General features: G+C 43.5%; 1 protein-coding gene across 2 annotated transcripts in view; it reads left to right on the top strand.

Moving 5' to 3' along the window:
• The window catches only part of LOC128325128 (torsin-1A-interacting protein 1-like), a 29,724-nt gene extending 23,528 nt beyond the window's left edge, over positions 1-6,196 (top strand). For both annotated transcript variants that reach the window (XM_053250608.1, XM_053250607.1), the window contains one exon: positions 6,011-6,196. In XM_053250608.1, the coding sequence (XP_053106583.1) occupies positions 6,011-6,028 (18 nt within the window). In that variant the 3' untranslated portion in view covers positions 6,029-6,196. The remainder of the gene's footprint in view (positions 1-6,010) is intronic.
• The last annotated feature ends 15,240 nt before the right edge of the window (positions 6,197-21,436 follow it).

Here is a 21,436-nt window from a genome sequence, read left to right as displayed (position 1 = left end):
AGCAGGAGTTATTCTTTTTCAAGGAAGCTGGAAATTACATGTAAAGGACTTCTAGAGCATGAGTATAGCTCTGATGAGTTATCACTCCTGTAGTATGTAATCAGGGGGGAAATAACTTGGTTGCTAGAGTCAGCTACCAGTGTGTGAAGTTAACTTTTTATATGGTTAAATCACTTGACTTCCAAGTCCTTTCGGAGAATACTGTGACTTACTGCGTAGTCAAAGCTGTGACTGGGTCTTCATGTATTCAAGAAAAACTGCCTAGTTCTGCTTAACTGTCTGTGGATAGACTGAAGCCTCCTACAATTGCAAACAAACTTCTGTTTTGGTCTGACCTACTGTCAGATCTGTGTGTGTCCGCATTATTATCAGTGTGATCATTTGTACTACCAATGAAGTTACTCAAACTCATTTGTCAATCAACAGTTTATGTATCTCTCTTGCTTATTTCTCTCTCCTTTGAACACATTTAGGATATATATTTTTTGCACCCTTCCAGATGATTTTGGGAGTGGTTACACAGTTCTGTTTTTCAGCTGAGAAATACAAAGTTCTTCAAATGGTGTAGTCTCACTATCAGACTGACGAATATGCCTTTGTGAAGCTTTGGCTGAAGACTTCACACTGCCCTTCAGGTACCACGAGAGGCGAGTGGACACAACACTCACCTCCATACAGTACCTGGGTCTTTAACTGACTTCCTGCCTGTTCAATGTCTCCTTTAAAGAGAAAACAACCCTATTGTGTTGCAGCACCCTATTGGAAGTTTTGTGGGGAGCATTGGGAGGTTTAGTCTCTTTCCAGCACATTCTTCATTGAGTCCAATGGTGAAGGGACTATACCTCCAAGCACTCCCTCGCACCTTCCAAGATGGTGCTGATACACAGCAGGGCTGAGTTTTCTCTTTAAAGGCACCAGCAGGTGAGGAATAGGTTAAGAATCTAGGTACTGCTCATAGATGAGTGTTGGGAATGCTCACCTCTGCACAGTATCCAAGGGGCAGTGTGAAGGCTTTGGTTTCATCCAAAGTTTCACACAGATCTGTTGCCTAGCCCATGACTGAAGGAAGTCATTGATCTAGATAAACTCCTGACTCAGAATCAAGGGTTAAAAGAAGATCAGTGTGGGTTTGGTGTGCATGATTTACAGTAACCTGCTTGTGACCATTCTTAAACTAATTCACTCCTTTGAAATACTTTTGATATTTTTTGGATAAACACAGGTTTTAATGGTATCTTTGCATTGGGAGGAGCTTATTTGTTACAGAAACTAAGATAGAGTCCCCACTCCTTAGTTTTTGGAAGGGTTTTCTTTGCACAGACATGCAGCTTTCCATGCAACTCTTAATCTGATTATTTGTAAAGCTTGCGATGTAAAGATCTGGAATGTCTCATTCCAAACGTCTTACAGTTTATAGTAGACTGAACACCTTAAAACTTTTTTGTGAAAGTACTTGAATGTGAATTATAGGATGTAAATCTCAGGATTTTAATACTTGGCTGTTAAGTGTTACTTGACACCCCTTATGTTACTGAGCCACTCAGTTTATTGTATTTCAGAGTTGCATTTTGGACACTTGTTCTCTTGAAGACTTGCATCCTTTATTCCCAAGTGTCTGCTTCAATTGTATTTTAACAGTGGAAAATTTTGGCCTCCATTAAGTGCTGGAACAGTTAGTGGTCATGTTCTGAAGAATGTTTAGTTGGTTCGAACTTTTTACACATGGTTTGATTACATGCTCCTTACTAGGAGTTAATACACATGGTTGATTAGATAATAAAATAGGCATTTGTACCTTAACTGATTCCTGGACCTTAACAACAAAGACATCAAAGCCTAATTTATCAGGGTGTGAACATGATAACCAATATACATGAAAATGTAATGGAAGAAGGTCTTATTGTAGGAAAATATAATCTTAACTTTTGTCTCTCACCATGGTTATTAAAGGTTATTTGCTCTGTATCATTTAAAAATTACCAAGGAGCAGACAACTTAGAAATAAGTTTAAGCTGTTTTAATAATCATTAAACAATAATTAGTTTTAAAGCTGTAAGATAATTGGTGGTTTGCTTAATATTTCCACTCTACTTTTTTCGGCTCTGAACTGTCTAACAAATATAAAATTTCTATAACACACACTAAGCACTGTACAAAAGTTCAGAGTTTATCTTGGCCCTCCAGAGAAGGGGCTTTGTTCTGTCTCCCTCCCTTTTTCTTTTATTTTGAAACCTTATAGCTCACCTTTCAAAATGACTGTTTTCAAGATAAGGAAAACCCAAATACAATGAACAAAAACACAAGTACAGCATTTTAGTTTTCCAAAAAATTGTCTAAGCAGGTACCTAAAGTATACTTTAAAAAGCCAAGGTCCTGAATTAGGTCACTGGTTCCATAATCTAGGTGACTCCACTAAGAGCCTCCTTTACAGTGACCAGCAACTTGGCAGAAGATTATCTACACTAGATTTTAAAGAGCAGAAAGGTACATGTCAGAGCAGATGCTTTACCAGGTATCCCAAGCCCAGACTGTTAAAGGCTTTTAACATAAGCATCAGTATACTGAATTTTTCTAGGTCAGAGCTTGCATAGAATGGCTATTATAGGAACCTTCTAGGTAATACCCGAAATCAATCTGGCTGCCCTATTCTGGACCAGTCGCAGGTTCTGAACCCGCTGTCCCATATACTGCATGTTAGAGTAGTCTAAGTGGGAGGCTACCAAGGTATTCACCACAAACCATAGCTCTCCTCCCTATGGAAGGGGCATAGTTGCCTATTATAGGAAGGATGGCTGCTGATGGTAATTTAGAAAAACACAGTACAGGTGGACCTTGTTATCCACAAGGGTTCTGTTCTGCCCTGAAACCATGGATAACGAGACATTGAGGATATTCTCACTATCAGTGGAAACCAGGCTAAGGGAGCTTAGCCCGCTTTCCATGGATTGTGGGAACCACCAGGCGAGCCTGGTTTCCCCAAAGTGGGTAACCCACTTAAATACCGAGCGCTCTGCTAACCCTGTTTTTGGATCGTGTATTGCCGTGGCGTGGCTCCATGCCACGGCAACACATGAGACCCCCAGCTCGGGGGTCTCTCCAGCATGCCCCGCGCACTTGTGTGGGGCATCATGGAATTTCTAGGGGCTGTGTGGCCCCTGATCACTGCAGCCCCCACCGGCTCCATGACGGAGCTGGCAGTCATGTGGGCGGCTGATTCGGCTGCCCAGGGCTGCAATAGTGATCAAATGCAGGGAGAGCGAGCTAAGCCCACTGTCCCTGAAAACCGTCGAGAGGTTCTTCACACTGATTGTGTTAAGAGCCTCATTGAGTGAATGAGAATGGTGGGTGGGAGGTTCCTGGAGATGAAAAACAGCTGAAAAGGAAAGAAATGGTTGCAATAAAGTACCATAGCAATTGCTCTGAGGGTCTCCAGCTGTCCAGCAATGCCCCCTCTAACCACCAATTTTGGCAATTTTCTGTGAAAAAATACAAAGGGGAATATTAAGAGCCACAAAATGGCTCCTTTGACCAAAATAGTGACTGGAAATGACCTCTGAGGTAATTTCCTGCCACCTAGGAACCATGGATATTAACCTTAAAAAAAAAAAACAAAAAAAAATCCTCATATACCAAGGCAAGGGTCTCAATTGCCTGTCCGCGGATACATGAGACTGTTGGTGTTGGGACTGTGTGTAACAAGGTCCCCTGTAAAGTTATGTTGTGTTGTTTTTAGAGCCTTTCAGTTAAGATACCTCAGGGCTGTTTTATGTTGTGTAATGTACAAAATCCTGGTTGCCACCAAGTATATACACAACAGGAATTTGCAGCCTGTCCCAACAGTGTGTCTCATCCACAGTTTATGCTTTAGATGTAGATTCGATGCAAGTGTACATCTGAAAAAAGAAGTATCTAAGGTCCCCAGTCTTGGCATTTAAGAGCCTGAGTGCTAGAAAACCATAACATGACAAACACTTCCTTTATATTTTAGTTGTCCAGCATCTATCTATCTCTGAGATATCAATTGCAAAAACAAATTGGCTGAATAAAGTTGAGTTGCCTGTAAAAATGGTTTGAGGAGAGTGGTTATAACATCTGCCCTGCCTGCTTGCTTTGTGTGTGTGTGTGTTAGTATATTAAGTGCTGAAGCTTCAAGATTAGTACTTCCTGCATTTACATGGTTCATGAAGGAACTGGGCTTCGTAACTATCAACCAGTTACTTTGTGCATTTGATGCTTCTGGAATGTGACAGCTATTTTCTGTAAATCAATCATAGTACAGGTATAATTACAAGAGTAGTACAGCATTTGCTATTGTTAACAAATACCACCTAGAGGATTGTTTTCAAGTGAGGCTTGGTAGACTGTTGCAGTGATTCAGCTTGATTAGATAGGCATTGTTTCTACAACAGCTGGGTATTAACTAGGTGTGCTTATCACAAATGGGCATTACGCACTTAACTAAAACATAGTAGCAAAATATTTTTCTCTCTGAATTGTTTGACACATTGAATTATTGAATTTGCTTATGAACTCGAGTACTCATGTATAAATAAATAAAAATGAATAAATATATATGTTATAGAAAGATTCAGTTCCTTTTGATGACTGGTATTTGAGGACATGCTGCTTTCTGCTTTAAAACTTACTAAAATCCATTGGCACTATTGAAGAGCATAACTCAGAGTATGTAAATATTTATTTTAGGAATATAAATGGAATAAAGATGAAAAGTTAGACATAAATTGGTGAGCTGATGGTTGTGGTTCAGGAGGCCAGGTTCATCCTATTAAATAAAAGCACTGATTCAGAGACTAGGGAAGAGAGAATAATAGTGCTCTGCATTATGATATGCTCATTTGGTGCACTGTCTTCACTTTGGGTGCCATAGTTCAAAGAACAGAATTTAACTAGAAAGGAGCTGTAGGGAAGCTATGTAAAAATCAACTCTTTAGGAAGGCAGAAATATTAGGGTGAGAGTGGTTTATATAAACAAACTTGATTCAGAAAATAATAACAAAAAGCTCTTTACTGAAAACTATGTTGGCATAACTAACTTCAAAGTACAAATGAATAACAAGAACCAACCAAGACCGATACTGTAAATGTCAGCCAAGAAGATCTTGCCTGTTTAAAGAAGATGGTGATATAGATAAAACACGACTTGCATGTGGAATAAAAATATGCCATACTGAAAACAACTGGTCCAGTTTGGCTATTTGGTGGAATAAATTAAACTGATGATTTTGCAATCAGAGTCAAACCTCACCAATACCAGAACTATGGAGAAATCTCCCAAAACTTTCCAATGTAAATGTTATACTTTGTTTCTGGCTATAACAAAGTAATCATCATTTTTATTATTTTATTTATTCAATTTCTATACCGCCCTTCCAAAATGGCTCAGGGTGGTTTACATTAAAACAAAACAATTAAAAACAAATTAACAGTTACAAACAGATCATAAAACAATAACAAAGCATTCAAAACAATTTAAAAACCCTGAAAAACCAGGTTACAACAATTAAAAAACCCTGGAAGGCATGGCCAAAGGGCTCTCCTGAAGACCAATAATGAATTCAAATTATGGATTTCTGCAGGGAAATTTCACAGCCCAGGAGCACTACAGAGAAGAACTGCCTCTGAGTCGCCACCAAACGCACTGGTGGTAGTTGGTACAAGACATTTCCCTGTGCAAGACATCCTTTTGCTCACAATCAATTATAAATAGAAGTGATAGAGAATGGCCTGGCTTTACCATCTTGTTTTGTGATTTTTGATATCTCAGAATTGATTTCTTCCCAGAAAACAATGACTGCTGCAAATCCCACCATCCATCATATTTTGGAGAGTTTGTGCAAAATAGACATACTTCCCACTTAGCTCAAGATAATTTTGCATGAACAATCCTGCCACATTTTACATTGGGATATGGTAACTGAAATACTTTAATACTTTTTAGAAGAAATCTTGCATATAAGTAGCATATTTTACTTGTTATTGTTTTCAACAGATTAACTATCATCAGTAATTCAAAAGTGACATCATGCCCAAGAGAAACAGAGGATCTTTCTCAGGTTGAAACATATTATGTATGGTAACTATTCAATAAAATGCATGATGTTTGAAGTTGAAATCCTATAAATTTAAAATGTGTTTATTTTTGCAAGCATATTAATAAATTATATATTATGTATAATTTCTTGAACTTTCCTATCAGTATAATCTATTCAGTAAAGTGAGTCTTAAAGTCATTTATTTAAAGTTAAAATAATTTTCTCTAATATGAAATTAAACAAATTTTAAGGATCTTTTCTGCCACATATTGTGATATAATATCTTGTGGACCAGATTCAATATCTTGTCCCAGGCTGCACACAGGCCATCCACAGTGTTACTAAATTCAGAAAGTGGGATGTGATATACAGTAGCAATCACCCCCCCTTGGCCTTGTGCAGAGGGGAGGGAGTTTGTCCCAGCCTTCTCTGCACGAGGCCCAAGAAGGGTTCCGATTGGCCCTTTTGGTCAAGGGGCGGGGTTTCGCCCAGGATCGGCCAATCCCCACCCCATTCTCTTTTCAGTTGGGGCCAGGCAGTCACAGGAGAAGGAGGTCTTTCCTCCCTTCCTCCCTCCCCGGTACAGAGCGGGTCTAGCGACTGGTCGCCTGAAGGGGCCGAGTAGGAATTTTTTGCTCCCAACGCATTGGCCACTGTTGGGTTTTTTTCCGCCTACTCCGTTCTGTGTTCTGGGTGCGTAGTTAGAGTTAGGTTGGCCACAATGGCAGTAACAGTGCGGGCGGGGTGGTAATTTGAGGGCTAGCATATCGGTGAGCACCCTTGGGTATGTAAAAGGGTGATTGGTTAATCGCTCCTTTGTGGCCTGTGCGGCACGGGGAAAATGATTGCCATGAAACCTGCTTCAGGACTTCTCCAACCTTTGGGCTGCGCGGTCCGGGGTGGACGAATGCCTAGAAGTATCCAGATCCTCTCTTACAGAAGCGGGGGTTGGCTTTGAAGGAATTGAGTGGGGCGTACCTGCCCATTCCCGAGCCAGGGTGTGTCGCCCAGTACGGTGATGGGTGGGACTTCAGAGTTCTGACCTGCTTCTATTGGCCCGCACTGTTCTCTAAGGGTGATTAATCACCTGGTATTCCAGTCTGCCATGCCTGTGTAATAGTTAATAAAGTTGTGGCCCTTTTCATCCATATTAAGTCTACGTGTCTTCTTGAGCTGGGGTCTGGGGACAATGTTTAATTCTTGTTTTAAAATGTTTTTAAATTGTTAATTGTTGTGGTGTTTTTTAATTTGTTTTAGCTTTTCATTGTTTTACAAGTTTGTTTTAATTGTAAACCGCCCTGAGCCATTTTTGGAAGGGCGGTATAGAAATCAAATAAATAAATAAATAAATAATAAATGTCTAGATCTGGGTGAGCTTGTACCCAGGCTGCTGGATTCTGTGAGGGGTTTGGGAGCTTGCTGTACAATACTGCAACTATCAAGAGTTACAATCAAGTGTGTCAGCTGACAAGTCTAATCAGTTCACTGAAGCAACTTGTAGTCCTTAATGAATCTAAGTACCAAGAATTGATCACATTCACACGGGTCCCTTAATACAGGGATCCTCAACGTTGGGCCCCCAGATGTTAGTGGACTTCAACTCCCATAATCCCAAGCCCCAGTGGCCTTTGGTTGGGGATTATGGGAGTTGAAGTCCAATAACATCTGGGGGCCCAACGTTGAGGGTCCCTGCCTTAATATGTATGTTATGAGATTTTCAGTCTAAACTGCTGGTGCTTAGACAAATCATAAAATGGGCTTATCTAAACTTGGGGTTTCCAACAGGCAATACTAGTGGGCTCCCAGAGGGTTTCCCCCCCATCTGAGAATCACCACTTGAAGCCACTGTGTCTGCTGCAGACGGGGCGGGAGGAGGCGAAAGACTTTCCGCCTCTGCTCCTGGTGGGCTGGCTATGTGCTGAAGTTCGGTGTACCCCTTCTCTCAGCCTGACAGGCTTTAGAAAATTAGCACTGAGTACTCCTATTGAAATTAATAGGACATTAATTTCAGTTAGTCTGCATAGTGTGGATGTGAAACAATACCTGGAATAGCCTGTCTCATAACGGTAACACCTAAATTTGTGTGTTTCTGTATATAGGTATGTTCTCATGCACACTTTCGCTTCTTTTCTGTCCCCCACGCCCCATCTTACAGTTGTGAGATGGCCTACTCCAGTCACTAGCTTACATCCAGATTAAGGTACTTGTTGAAATTAATGAGACAAGTTTACTTCAGTGAGAGTACTCATAAAAAGCCTAGTTTCTATGTGACTGCAGTTAACCTGTCTCGTAAATGTAACATTTAAAAGTGTATGTGTGTATGCAATTAATAAGTGAAAGAGCAAAGGAAATTAAAAATTGGACTGCACCAGGCGACAATGAACTGCATGGCTTTTGGCTTAAACACCTAACAAGCCTTCATAAACAACTATCAAAACATTTCAATCACATTTTGCAAGGAAGTGATATTGAACAATGGCTAACAACTGGGAAAACGCATCTCATAATGAAAGACCCAGCAAAAGGTACAGTTCCAAGTAATTATAAACCGATAACCTGCCTGCCAACCATGTTCAGATTATTAACTGGAATAATAGCAGATGAAGTCATGCAACACTTATTAACTTAACAAACAGCTTCCAGTTGAATAGAAAGGAAATTGCCCAAACACCAGAGGCACAAAAGACCAGCTGCTGATTGACAAAATGATTTTAGAAAATTGCAAGAGAAGAAAAACCAATCGAAGTGTTGCATGGATTGACTACAAGAAAGCCTTCGACTCATTGCCTCACACATGGATACTAAAATGTTGAGAAACAACTGGTGTCAGCAAAAACATTCAGATATTTATTTTAAAAAAGCAATGAGCATGTGGAGTACACAGTTAGCAATCAATGGTGAGACACTTGGACAGGTTAGCATTAGAAGAGGATTAGGGTGCTGCTGCTGAATGCCAGGTCAGTTAATGCAAAAACTTCTCTCATCCACGATTTGATTGTGGATAAGCGTGCTGACCTGGTATGTGTGACGGAGACCTGGTTGGATGCGCTGGGCGGGGTTGGTCTCTCTCAGCTCTGTCCTCCCAGATTCCAGATCGTGCAACAGCCCCGCCTCGAGGGTTGGGGAGGAGGCGTTGCAGTCATCTTTCGAGAGACTCTCCCGGTTTCCAGGTGCCCGGTCAGGCAATCTCAGAATTTCGAGTGTTTGTCCTTGAGAGTGGGCCTCCGAGATAGGCTGGGGATTCTGCTGGTGTACTGACCACCCCGCTGCACTTCAGTCTCCCTACCAGAGCTGGCGGGGGTGGTTTCGGAGGTGGCCTTGGGTTCCCCCAGGCTTATTGTTTTGGGGGATTTCAATGTCCACGCTGAGGCCCCCCTAGTGGGTGCGGCTCAGGATTTCATGGCCTCCATGGCAACCATGGGCCTGTCTCAATTGGTATCAGGCCCTACCCAAGTGGCGGGACACACTCTGGATCAGGTTTTTGCTGACCGGGAAATAAATGATCTGTAGGTGGGGGAATTTGAGACCACTCCCTTGTCATGGACAGATCATCATCTGGTGGGGTTTAGTTTGACTGCTCCGTCTGCCCTCTGCAGGGGTGGTGGGCTGTTTAGGATGGTCCGCCCCCGGAGGCTTATGGATTCGCTTGGATTCCAGACGGCCCTCAGGGAATCCAGAGCTGGTGACCCTGTTGAGGCCCTGGTTGATCTCTGGAATGGAGAGATGGCCCGGGCTGTTGACACGGTTGCTCCTAAACGCCCTCTCCAGCTTGATGGAGCCCGATCTGATCCTTGGTTTTCCTCGGAGCTTAGGGCGATGAAGCAACTCAGGCAACGGCTGGAACAACGCTGGAGGAAGAGTCGTCACGAATCTGACCGAACACGGGCTAGAGCCCATTTTAGGGACTACTCCATGGCGGTGGGGGTGGCAAAGAAATGCTTTTTCTCCGCCTCCATTGCATCTGCTCAGTGCAGACGAACAGCTGTTTCGTGTGGTAAAAACCTTGCTCCACACATCCCCCCCAGACAATGGGGGAGGAGTCATCTACAGCTCTTTGTGATCAGTTTGCCTGTCACTTTGCAGATAAAGTCGCTCGCATCCGTGCTGACCTGGACTCCAGAGTTTTGGCAGTTCTGGCAGACGTGCCTTTGGTACCATCTGGTCCCGTTGTGTTGGATTCTTTTTGGTTGGTGTGGCCTGAGGATGTGGACAAGATCCTGGGCAGTGTGTGGGTGACTTCGTGCGCTCTTGACCCTTGCCCTTCATGGCTAATAAAAGCTGCCAGGGAGGGGACAGGCAGATGGCTGGAGGTGATCGTTAATGCTTCATTAAGGGAGGGCAGGATGCCATTGTGCCTCGAGGCGGTGGTAAGACCACTATTTAAAAAGCCCTCCCTTGATTCCTCCAACCTGGATAACTATAGACCTGTGTCTAACTTTCCCTTTTTGGGCAAGGTGATGGAGCGTGTGGTGGCGTCCCAGCTGCAGAGGGTCTTGGATGATACGGATTATCTGGACCCTTTTCAATCTGGCTTCCACCCCGGGTATGGGACTGAGACTGCCTTGGTCGCTCTAGTGGATGACCTACGCCGGGAACTAGACAGGGGGAGTGCGCCCCTGTTGGTTCTGCTGGACCTCTCGGCGGCGTTCAATACCATCGACCATGGTATCCTTCTGGGCCGCCTCTCGAGTATGGGAATCGGAGGCACTGCGTTGCAGTGGTTCCAGTCCTTTCTTGGGGGGAGGGTCCAGAAGGTGGTGCTGGGGGACTACTGCTTGGCCCCATGGCCGTTGGCCTGTGGGGTCCCGCAGGGTTCGGTCTTGTCCCCCATGCTGTTTAACTTCTACATGAAACCGCTGGGAGAGATCATCCGGGGATTTGGACTGAGTTGTCAGCAATATGCGGATGACACTCAGCTCTATCTCTCCTTGTCATCTGTTCCTAGGGAGGCGGTGGATGTCCTGTATCGGGGGCTGGAGGCCGTGATGGGTTGGATGTGGGCTAACAAAGTGAAATTGAATCCGGATAAGACAGAGGTACTGTTGGTCAGTAGGAGAGCCAATCGGGATAAGGAGATTTTACCGGTTCTGGATGGGGTTGCACTCCCCTTGAAGGAGCAAGTATGCAGCTTGGGGATACTACTGGACCCAGCTCTGCTTTTGGAAGCTCAGGTGGAGGCGGTGGCCAGGGATGCCTTTGCACGGCTTCGGCTAGTGCGCCAGCTGCATCCCTTTCTCGAGAAGGCAGATCTGGCCACAGTTACCCATGCCTTAGTCACGTCGTGGCTGGATTACTGTAATGTGCTCTATGTGGGGCTGCCCTTGAAGAATATCTGGAAACGGCAGCTAGTGCAAAACGTGGCAGCAAGGGTTTTATCCGGAGCTGCCCGTTGGGAACACATCACCCCCATTTTGAAAGAGCTGCACTGGCTGCCGGTTCATTTCCGGGTCCAATTCAAGGTGCTGGTTTTGACCTTTAAAGCCCTTAACGGTTTGGGCCCGGGGTATTTGAGGGACCGCCTGCTCCCAAGGGTTGCTGCCCACTTGACGAGGACATCTGAGGGGGCCCTGCTCCGGGTGCCGACAATGAGAGAGGCCCGGCTGTCGTGCACTCAGGACAGGGCCTTCTCTGTTGCTGCTCCTAGACTCTGGAATGCTCTCCCAGTGGCCATTCGTTCCTCGGACTCCATCACGGCTTTTAGAAAGCTTGTAAAGACTTGGCTTTTTACCCAGGCTTTTACATAATCGTTTTTACTGCTGCTTCTGTGTGTTTTTATCTATTGTATTGTTTTTATGCCTGTTTTTATATGTTTTTGTACTTTTTGGCTTGATGTTTTTATTGTCTTTTTATTGTATGTTTTAACTTTTTTAAACCGCCTTGGGGTTGTCTTTTAACGAAAGGCGGTATATAAATGCAAAAATAAATAAAATAAAATAAAATAAATGTATTAGTTTTAAATGATACTAATCAAATACTCAGTGGCAAGCTGAAGTAAGCACTTTGCATTGTTACAAATGCCAACAAATGTTGGTAGGTCAGAAAGCTGACTAAATCCACAACACTACAATATTGAACATGTACATGCATCCCATTCTTAGGATGGTTAGCTAATTTTGTTCTAGAGAAAATACTTTCCAGTCATGAAATATAACAGTTGGACTCCTTGAATGTGAAAGCAAAAAGCATCTTTGGAACTTCCCTAACGTTAGACAAAAAGCAAACTTTCCTATGTCACATTCCCACTTCACATAATGGGTCTTGAGTCATGTTCTGACAGTCTCTGATGCTTCACAGAGAGGAAGGTAAGGTAAGAAGAAGCTTCCTGATCCAAGTAGGATTCTTACTGTGAACCAGCACTTGTTAAGTCTCCACACCTCCTCTAATCTGGAATTAGTTCCTCATATTTTCACTTGTTTCTCTCAATGAGAGACAAAAGCATGCCACCTCTGACTAGATTGTACTGTCAGAACAGGTTTCAGGGCCTTGCTACCCCTCACAGCTGGCCTTGATGGTGTTGCTGTTATGCTAACAGTTGTGATGTGCTTCTCTGTTGAGTTCTAGAAGTATTGATGTATGACTCTTGGCCAAGTGCTGTTGCGTCCCGTCCCCACCCCACCCCACCCCTTAGTGGTGTGGTGGAACAGCTACTCTGTGATCTGCCAGCTTGCTTACTTATAATACTGTATGCTGCTCCCCATCATTGTGTCCATAAAGATGGCAAGTGCCCACAGCATGGCTGCGGAGGAGCATTCTAGGTCACTGCTGCCCTATGTTCCCTCTAACAGGGAATTCCAGCTGTTGACTACAGCTCCCATAATTCCCAGCCAAAGGCCATTGCAGCTGGCGATGATGGGAGTTGTAGTCAACAACATCTGGAATTCCCTATTAGAGGGGACGGTGCTGCTGCCACTAAGGTAAGCCCCCATAAGTCTTTGAGAGATGCTCTTTGGACCTGTGAGTACTTTATGGCACCCTTAGCTGCCGCAGCTTGGAATGCTTCTTAGCAGTCTCACTAGCAGATGCCATCTTTTATTCACCAGGAGTTGATAATGGGCCCTTTAATGGCTGTAGGCCCTCAGCAAGTACTCCAGCTGGCCGACCACTGATGATGGCCCTGTTTATAACAGAAATATGGTAGATTACGAATATGACAAACATTTATAAACCGCTTTGTCCCCTGCTAACTGGGCAAAAAGGCACCCTTTTAATGCAGTTATTCTCTTTATTTAGCAGATGGAGAGTAACTGGCCCTATCCACAGTACTTCCAGTGACTGTTGCTGGTGTCTGTCTTATGATTCTTTTTAGATTGTGAGCCCTTCGGGGAGAGGGAGCCATCTTATTTATTTATTATTCCTCTATGTAAACTGCTTTGGAAACTTTTGTTGAAAAACGGTATATAAATATCTGTTGTTGTTTTCAATAAAAGTTCCCAAAGTGGTTTACATAGATATAGAGAAATAAAATGGCTCCCTGCCCCCAAAGGGCCCACAGTCTAAAAAATAAACATAAGGTAGTCACCAGCAAAAGCCACTGGAGGGATGCTGTGCCTGGGGATGGATAGAACCAGTTGCTTTCCCCCTGCTAAATAAAGAGAATCACCATTTTTAAAAGATGCCTCTTTGTTCATTTAGCAGGGGATTACATATATGTTTGCTCTCTGCAATTCGACATCCATGTAATTCTGCTTGGGAATGCATACATACCTCAACTCTTTTGGAATTGAGCCTCCAGACTGTGAACTCTGAATTAAGCACCTCAACTGTGGAGCTGAGCCCCCAAACATAAATGACAATTATATTAGCCAACCATTCCACAGTTGTGCCAGTATAGTTAAGATCAGTGTTTTCAACATTCCACCATTATAAGCCCTGAACATCCTACTGCTTATAAAGTCAAACGTATGCACCCAATCCCCATGAAATTTTACACAAATCAACTAGGGATCATGAGCCACCGCTCTTCCAAATGTGGTGCAACTCTATTGCAAAATGGCTGAGATACAGCTGTTTATGTTTATAACTCCTACAAATAAGTTTCAAGGGGTTGGTGACCTTTTTTCCACCACATATAATGTATATTTTAGAATGTTTGATGTCTTGTTAGCATTCCCCAAAAATTCAGGTCCATACTGCTGCTTTTTGCTGGTTTGAAAAACAGCAATCTAGTGATTTTTGAGTAATGATTGTTCAAAATCCTTATACTAGCAAGGAAAATAACTAATGGAAAGTTAGATAAGAGCATAACTGAGTCTGCCCACTGAGAATTCTGAAAGTCCTGGCAATTTCTAGTGAGTAACTTTCTGGTTCTGAACAGAGTTGCCCAATAAGGACAGCCTATGAGCACTCTGACACTTATTTAGTTAACCATCCCCCCCTTCCTTACATGGACATTTGTTTTCTTCCTCTGCTCCCTTCTCCCCCCACCAAAGAGGAAGAAGCTAAGCCCCTCAGCACAGGTTGGCATAAATTACTAGAAAGTAAGTCTATTGATTCCACTGGAGCTTACTTCTGAGTAAATGTACATATAAATCAGGACCAGCAGAGGTCCTATGCAAGAATGTGGGTTCTCTTATTATCTCTTCCTGCCAGCCCCTGAGCAAAGCATAGAAGGGAGGAACTTTTCTGAGAGGAGAACCCCATTTATTTCTCTGATGCTTACTACTGAGTACAAATGTATAGTATTGGGACCAAGGACCCCATGCTAAGAAGTTCCAAAAAAGAAATCTCAAGGAAATCCTAAAAAACATTCCTACCCAGCACCGAGGAATCATAATTCTGGTATAGACTGCTCTTGAACATGGAGGTTCTACATCAGAGCCAAAATGTCTGTGGATATGGAAGCTTCATTTGACCATTCTTAAGAAATGAAGCCTCCATATTCACAGGCAGTTTTGCCTTCATGTAGAACCTCCATGTACTACTTTCTAGACAAGGAAAAGAGCCAGATACTAATAAATATAATTAACACGTTGCCACAGCTTTATTAAAAGAGGAGCTCATATCAGCTTCTCGGGGCTCTACTGTAGCCAGAGAACAGGCCTTGGAAAGGTGGCAGGACTACTGTTCAATAGCCACGTGTCCTGAGTGAAGGAAGGAGGATAATATAAGGGTCATGGCCCCATGTAGGTTTCTATCCCTTAAAAGAATTTGGTGTTTCAATAATTGGGGGGCTTTGCTCTCTAGGGGGTCATAAATTTATTTATTTTATTTTAAGGCCTGCCACTCTTTTGCTTATAACACCACCCAGAAGGAAATTAAATCAAGCAGAACTGTGAGGTTTATGGCCTATTTCTGGGAAGAGAATCTGTAGTTTTGGACATGGAGTCTAAAGCAGTTGTTATTTTTAATGATAATTGGTGTCTGTGTGTTATTAAGAAAAACAAAAGAAAAAATGAAGTACAGATTTAAAGTGAATACAGATTAACTGCTTGTTAGGTCCACTGCTGAATAATCATGCTGTGGAATCACACTGCCACTATTACTGAATCCTCTAATTTCATTAAACTGTTTCAGGTGGGGGATGTAACTTTATCTTAGCCGAAGGTGTTACAAAGTTTTTGATATTCAACATCAGAAAATTCTACATTGTGGTTTGAGTTCACATTATTAAATTATTTGGAAGGTAATTTAAAGAATTTCAGTCAAAACATAACTTTTAAAACTTATAGTTTACATCCTGATTGCTCTGTTGGGCTGAGTGGAGTGTTGCCAAGTGTACAGACTTAAAATACCCCTTAATAACGATGAGTTTTTAAAAATAAAAAAAGGCAAGTTGTTCTAGTAAGAACTAATCTGCCTACTTTGCTTTCCTTTCACTATCCCTACAACTGGCCTAAATTTGGTTCAAATCAGATAGGCGGTTCACAAGGTAGCCCACTTGTACCTCAAATGTTTATGCATCTGCCATCTTGGATTGGGGTGGATGACATACTTACAAACTACATCATTGAGGTGTCCCTATGTGTCACTCACTACAACTGTACCAAATTTGGTTCAAATCGGCTAGATGATCCATAAGTTAGCCCACTTGTGCCTCAAAGGCTTACACTTCCACCATCTTGAATAGGAGTGGATGACATCATCAACGGGGCGGAGCCACCATTGGGCGAACGGGTTCAAAGAACCCAGGCCGCGTCCAATTGGGTCACGCTTTGTGGCCCCGACACGCCCCCCGCATCTGATGTCAGATGCGGGGGTGCTAGTTTAGCTCCCAAGCGGGGGCCACACAGCCCCTTCGGGAGCTAAACTAAGGCTGGCGCTGCGTTTGGGAGCTAAACTAAGGCTGGCGCTGCTAAGGCAGGGAAGAGCCACTCCTGGCTGTGCGCTGTGAACGCAGCCCCAGCCTAACGAGCTCCTGAAGGGGCCACATGGCCCCTTCAGATTTTAAAAGGCTGGTGCTGCTTTTGCAGCGCAGCCCAGGAGTGGCTCTTCCCTGCAAAAGTCAGGGAAGAGCCGCTCCTGGGCTGCGCTGCAAAAGCAGTTCCAGCCTTAGTTTAACTGCCGAAGGGGCCGCGTGGCCCCTTTGAGAGTTAAACTGCACTCCCGGTCCTGAACGGAGCCTCAAGGCTCCGTTCGGGAGCTAGACCACGCCCCTCCATCTGATGTCAGTCGCAGGGACGTGGCTATCCCAGCTTCTGACATCAGATGGAGGGGCGGGGTTAACGGAGCCGCGGCGGCGGCCACACACAGGCTGCCAGTGGTCCCGTTCCCCCACTGATCATCACAGATTATGCCACTGAGGTGTCACTATAGCTGTTGCAAATTTGGTTCAAATCGGTTAAATGGTCCACAAGTTAGCCCACTTCAGGTCTAATGTTTAAGCGTTCTCCATCTTGAATCGGAGCGGGTGACATCATCACAAACTATGCCACTGAGGTGCCCCTGTGTGTCACTCACTGCAACTATATCTAATTTAATTCAAATCAGTTAGACAGTACACAAGTAAGCCCACTTGCGGCTCAGAAGTTTGCATGTCCGCCAATTTTGATTGGGGTGGATGACATCATCAGAAACTATGCCATTGGGGCATCCCTATATGTCCTTAAAGCTGTAGCAGATTTGGTTCAAATCAGGCAGTTCACAAGTTAGCCCACTTGCGCCTCAAAGATTTACGTGTCTGCCATATTGAATTAGGGTGGATGATATTATCACAAACTATACCATTGAGGTGTCCCTATTGGCCACTCACTACAACTGTACCTAATTTGGTTCAAATCGGTTAGACAGTCCACAAGTTATCCCTCTTGCATCTCAAACATTCACGTGTCCACCATCTTGAATCAGGGTGGATGAAGGTGAGTCACCCTTGAATCAGGATGGATGACGTCATTACAAACTATGCTCTTGAGACATCCCAATGTTTCTCTACAGCTGTCACAAATTTGGTTAGGCGGTTCACAAGTTAGCCCATTTGCCCTTCAAAAGTTTTTGTGTCCACCATCAAAGATGTACATGTCTGCCATCTTTAATCGGGGTAGATAACATCATCACAAACTACGCCATTGAGGTGTCCCTATGTGTCTCTACAACTGTACCCGATTTGGTTCATATTGGTCCAGGCATTGCCAAGTTGATAGTGGGGGACACATACACGGAAATGCTGGGTGATTTCATAAGCCTATTGGAAAGAAGGCTAAACAAGTTGTTCTAGTAAGAACTAATCAGCCTACTTTCCTTTAACTGTCTCTTCATCTGGACTAAATTTGGTGCAAATCGAGGTCCACAAGTTAGATCTCTTGCGCCTCAAATGTTCATGTATCCGCCATCTTGGATTGGGTTGGATGTCATCATTACAAACTGCACCATTGAGGTGTCCCTGTGTGTCACTCACTACAGCTGTTCCAAATTTGGTTCAAATCAGTTAGTCCTCAAGTTAGTCCACTTGCGCCTTAAAAGTTTATGCATCTGCCATCTTGGATCGGGGTGGGTGACATCATGACTATGCCGTTGAGGTATCCCTATGTGTCACTCACTGCAACTGTGCCTAATGTGGTTTAAATTGGTTAGACAGTCCACAAATTAGCCCACTTGCACCTCATCTTGAATTGGAGTGGATGACATCATCACACACTACACCATTTGGTTATCTCTATGTGTCCCTATAGCTGTAGCAAATTTGGTTCAAATTTGTTAAGTGGTTCACAGGTAGCTCATTCTGCTTCCGCCATCTTGAGTCAGGGTGGATGACATCATCACAAACTACACCACTGAGGTGTCCCTGTGTGTCACTCACTACAACTTTACGTAATTTGATTCAAATCAGTTAGACAGTACACAAATTAGCCCACTTGTGCCTCAAACGTTCACGCGTCTACCATCTTGGAATGGGGTAGATGACATCATCATAAACTATGCAATTGAGGTGTCCCTATGTGTCCCTACAGCTGCAGCAAATTTGGTTCAGATTGGTTAAGCGGTTCACAAGTTAGCCCACTTGCATCTCAAATTTTTCTACATCCGCCATCTTGAATCCGCCATCCACCATCATGTCAACTTGTAGATGACATCATCACAAGCTATGCCATTGAGGTGTCTCTGTGTGTCACTCATTGTAAATGTACCCAATTTGGTTCAAATTAGGTACATTTACCAAATAAGGTACATTTACCTAAGGTTAGGCAGTCCACAGATTAGCCCGCTTGTGCTTCAGATGTTCACGTGGCCCATCTTGAATGGGAGTGGATGAGATCATCACGCACTACACTATTAGGGCATCCCTGAGTGTTCCTACAGCTGTAGCAAATTTGGTTCAAATTGGTTAAGCAGTTCACAAGTTAGGCCACTTGTACCTCAAATGTTTATGCGTCCGCCATCTTGGATTGGAGTGGATGACATCATCACAAACAATGCCCTTGAGGTGTTCTTATGTGTCACTCACTGCAACTATACCTAATTTGGTTTAAATTGGTTAGACAGTCCACAAATTAGCTTGCTTGCGCCTCAGATGTTCATGTGGCCGCCATCTTGATTTGGAGTGGATGACATCATCACACATCATGCCATTTTGGAATCCCTATGTGTCTCTACAGCTGTGGCAAATTTGGTTTAAATTCGTTAGGCAGGTCACAAGTTAGCCCACGTGTACCTCAAAAGTTTGTGTCTGCCATCTTTTATTGGGGTGGATGACATCATCACAAACTACGCCGTTGAGGTGTCCCTATGTGTCCCTACAACTCTATCCAATTTGTTTCATATTGGTCCAGGCATTGTGAAGTTTATGGGGGAGGGGGACACACTGATGGACGCACACACGGACGGACACATGCACAGAATGCCGGGTGATCTCATAAGCCTACTGGAAAGTAAGCTAAAAAGATATCTGTGCCATTAACATGGGCATGGTATTCTGTGAATATGAAGATCAATTATGTGCCCAGCCCAGTTATTGAGGCCTTTAATGCTATTAGTACAGAGAGGTATAGGTAGTAACTTCTGTCAAACAAAGCTTAAGATTGTACAGTCCCCTCAAATAATCCTTATCTGTAGTATCCCCTTGAGTGACACATAGGGACACCTCAATGGTATAGTTTGTGATGATATCCATCCCAATTCAAGAAGGTGAATGCATAAATCTTTGAGGTGCAAGTGGGTTAACTTGTGAACCACCTAACCAATTTGAACCAAATTTGCTACAGCTATAGGGGCACATAGGGATGCCCTCATGGCATAGCTTGTGATGTTGTCATCCACCCCAGTCCAAAATGGCAGACATGTTAACTTTTGAGGTGCAAGTGGGCTAACTTGTGGACCGTCTAACTGATATGAACCAAATTTGTGACACCTGTAGGGACACCTAAATGGCATCGTTTGAGCTGATGTCATCCACCCCTATTCAAGATGGCGGACACAAATGTTTGAGGCACAAGTGAGCTAGCTTGTGGACAATCTAACCAAATTTGAACCAAATTTGGTGAGTGACACATAGGGACACCTCAATGGTGTAGTTTGTAATGCTGTCCTCCACCCCAATCCAAGTTGGTGGATGTGCAAAGCAAACAAACAATAAACTAGCAATCAGTGCAGATAGAACACGGGCAAGGTGGCATGCTCCCAAGGAGAGGCTGTGATTGGAACTGTGTACCAGCTAGAATCAAACTTTACTTAAGGGCAGATACATACAGAGTGTGTTACAGTAGTCAGACCTTTATACAAATGGTGCATGCATATGCGGGAGTGTGTGTGAGAAATAATGTGTTTTTACCTATCTTGCTTCACGCCAATTTGCAAGCAGCACAATGTATGCAGCACTCTCTGAGGCCAGTATAGCTATTATTAGCTGATAATGTATGCACTCTTACCTGATAATGACTGGGGGTGCTTCTCAGTCCCCTCTGACCAATCTTAGGAGGGTCTCTTGCAACCTCTGCCACCCCTTTCCTGGAGTCTATGTGGGAAAGCTACTATCACTCCTTTGTTGTATCCATCCCACATTGTGCAAGATGGGGAATAAAAATACAAGCCTACCTTAGAGTTCTAAACGTTAGTGGGGTCATTTGTTACTGAACTCTAAAGTATTGCTAATATGTAGTAATCACAATAAAAATGTAAATAAAACTTGTTTGATTTCTAGAGTAACAAAGCCTCAGTATGTCCATTCATGACTGGTAGAATGTATAAAAGTTGCAGCAACTTACTAGCAGAAACCCCTTAACCTCACTAATCATACAATTATCAGGTGCACACACTATTTCCTCCTGACAAAAGAAGTAAATAACATGCTGATTTTACCAATAAGGAAGCAGTCATGGGGAAGTTAAGTGACATTACATCCAAGGTCATGCACAATGATCGAGTCAGCAACCATCATTACAGCTTAACACTCAGGGCCAGTGGTGGCTGGTGGTTCCTGGGACTGGGGGGCACGGGGGTACAAGGCAGGGCAGGTGATGAGTGGAGCTACAGGTAGTGAGAGGTGGAGCCAAGACTAGGTGGGTGCCTTAGCAATAACTGGCAAAGTGTAGATTTGTAGCTAATGAGTGGGCTCAAAATACAAACACACACACACACGGACACCAATCTCAATTGCTCACCAGCAGAAAGACAGATAAATTTGGAAAACATTCATTGTTTTATAGTGCTTAACAGGATGACAGTAGTGTGCAGATTTGTATCTAACATGGCAGGATCAAAACACAAGCACACACACACACACACACACACACACACACACAGACAGACAGAGAGAGAGAGAGAGCGAACTGTACAAGCCACAAGCACAGAGCAGCTACTAAAGGCTGTTTCTGAGTAGAGCAAATGTATTCTGAAGTCACCAGGGCAGCTCTGTCTGCCTGATTATTTAAAAAAAATTAATACTAATAATAATAAGTAACAAGAACTGAGCCAGAGTGGTACAGTGGTTAATGTGCTGGACTAAACAGGGGAAA

Source organism: Hemicordylus capensis, chromosome 4 (genome assembly GCF_027244095.1).
Source record: "Hemicordylus capensis ecotype Gifberg chromosome 4, rHemCap1.1.pri, whole genome shotgun sequence".
Lineage (NCBI taxonomy): Eukaryota > Metazoa > Chordata > Lepidosauria > Squamata > Cordylidae > Hemicordylus > Hemicordylus capensis.
This window is presented reverse-complemented; position numbering and strand designations above follow the sequence as displayed.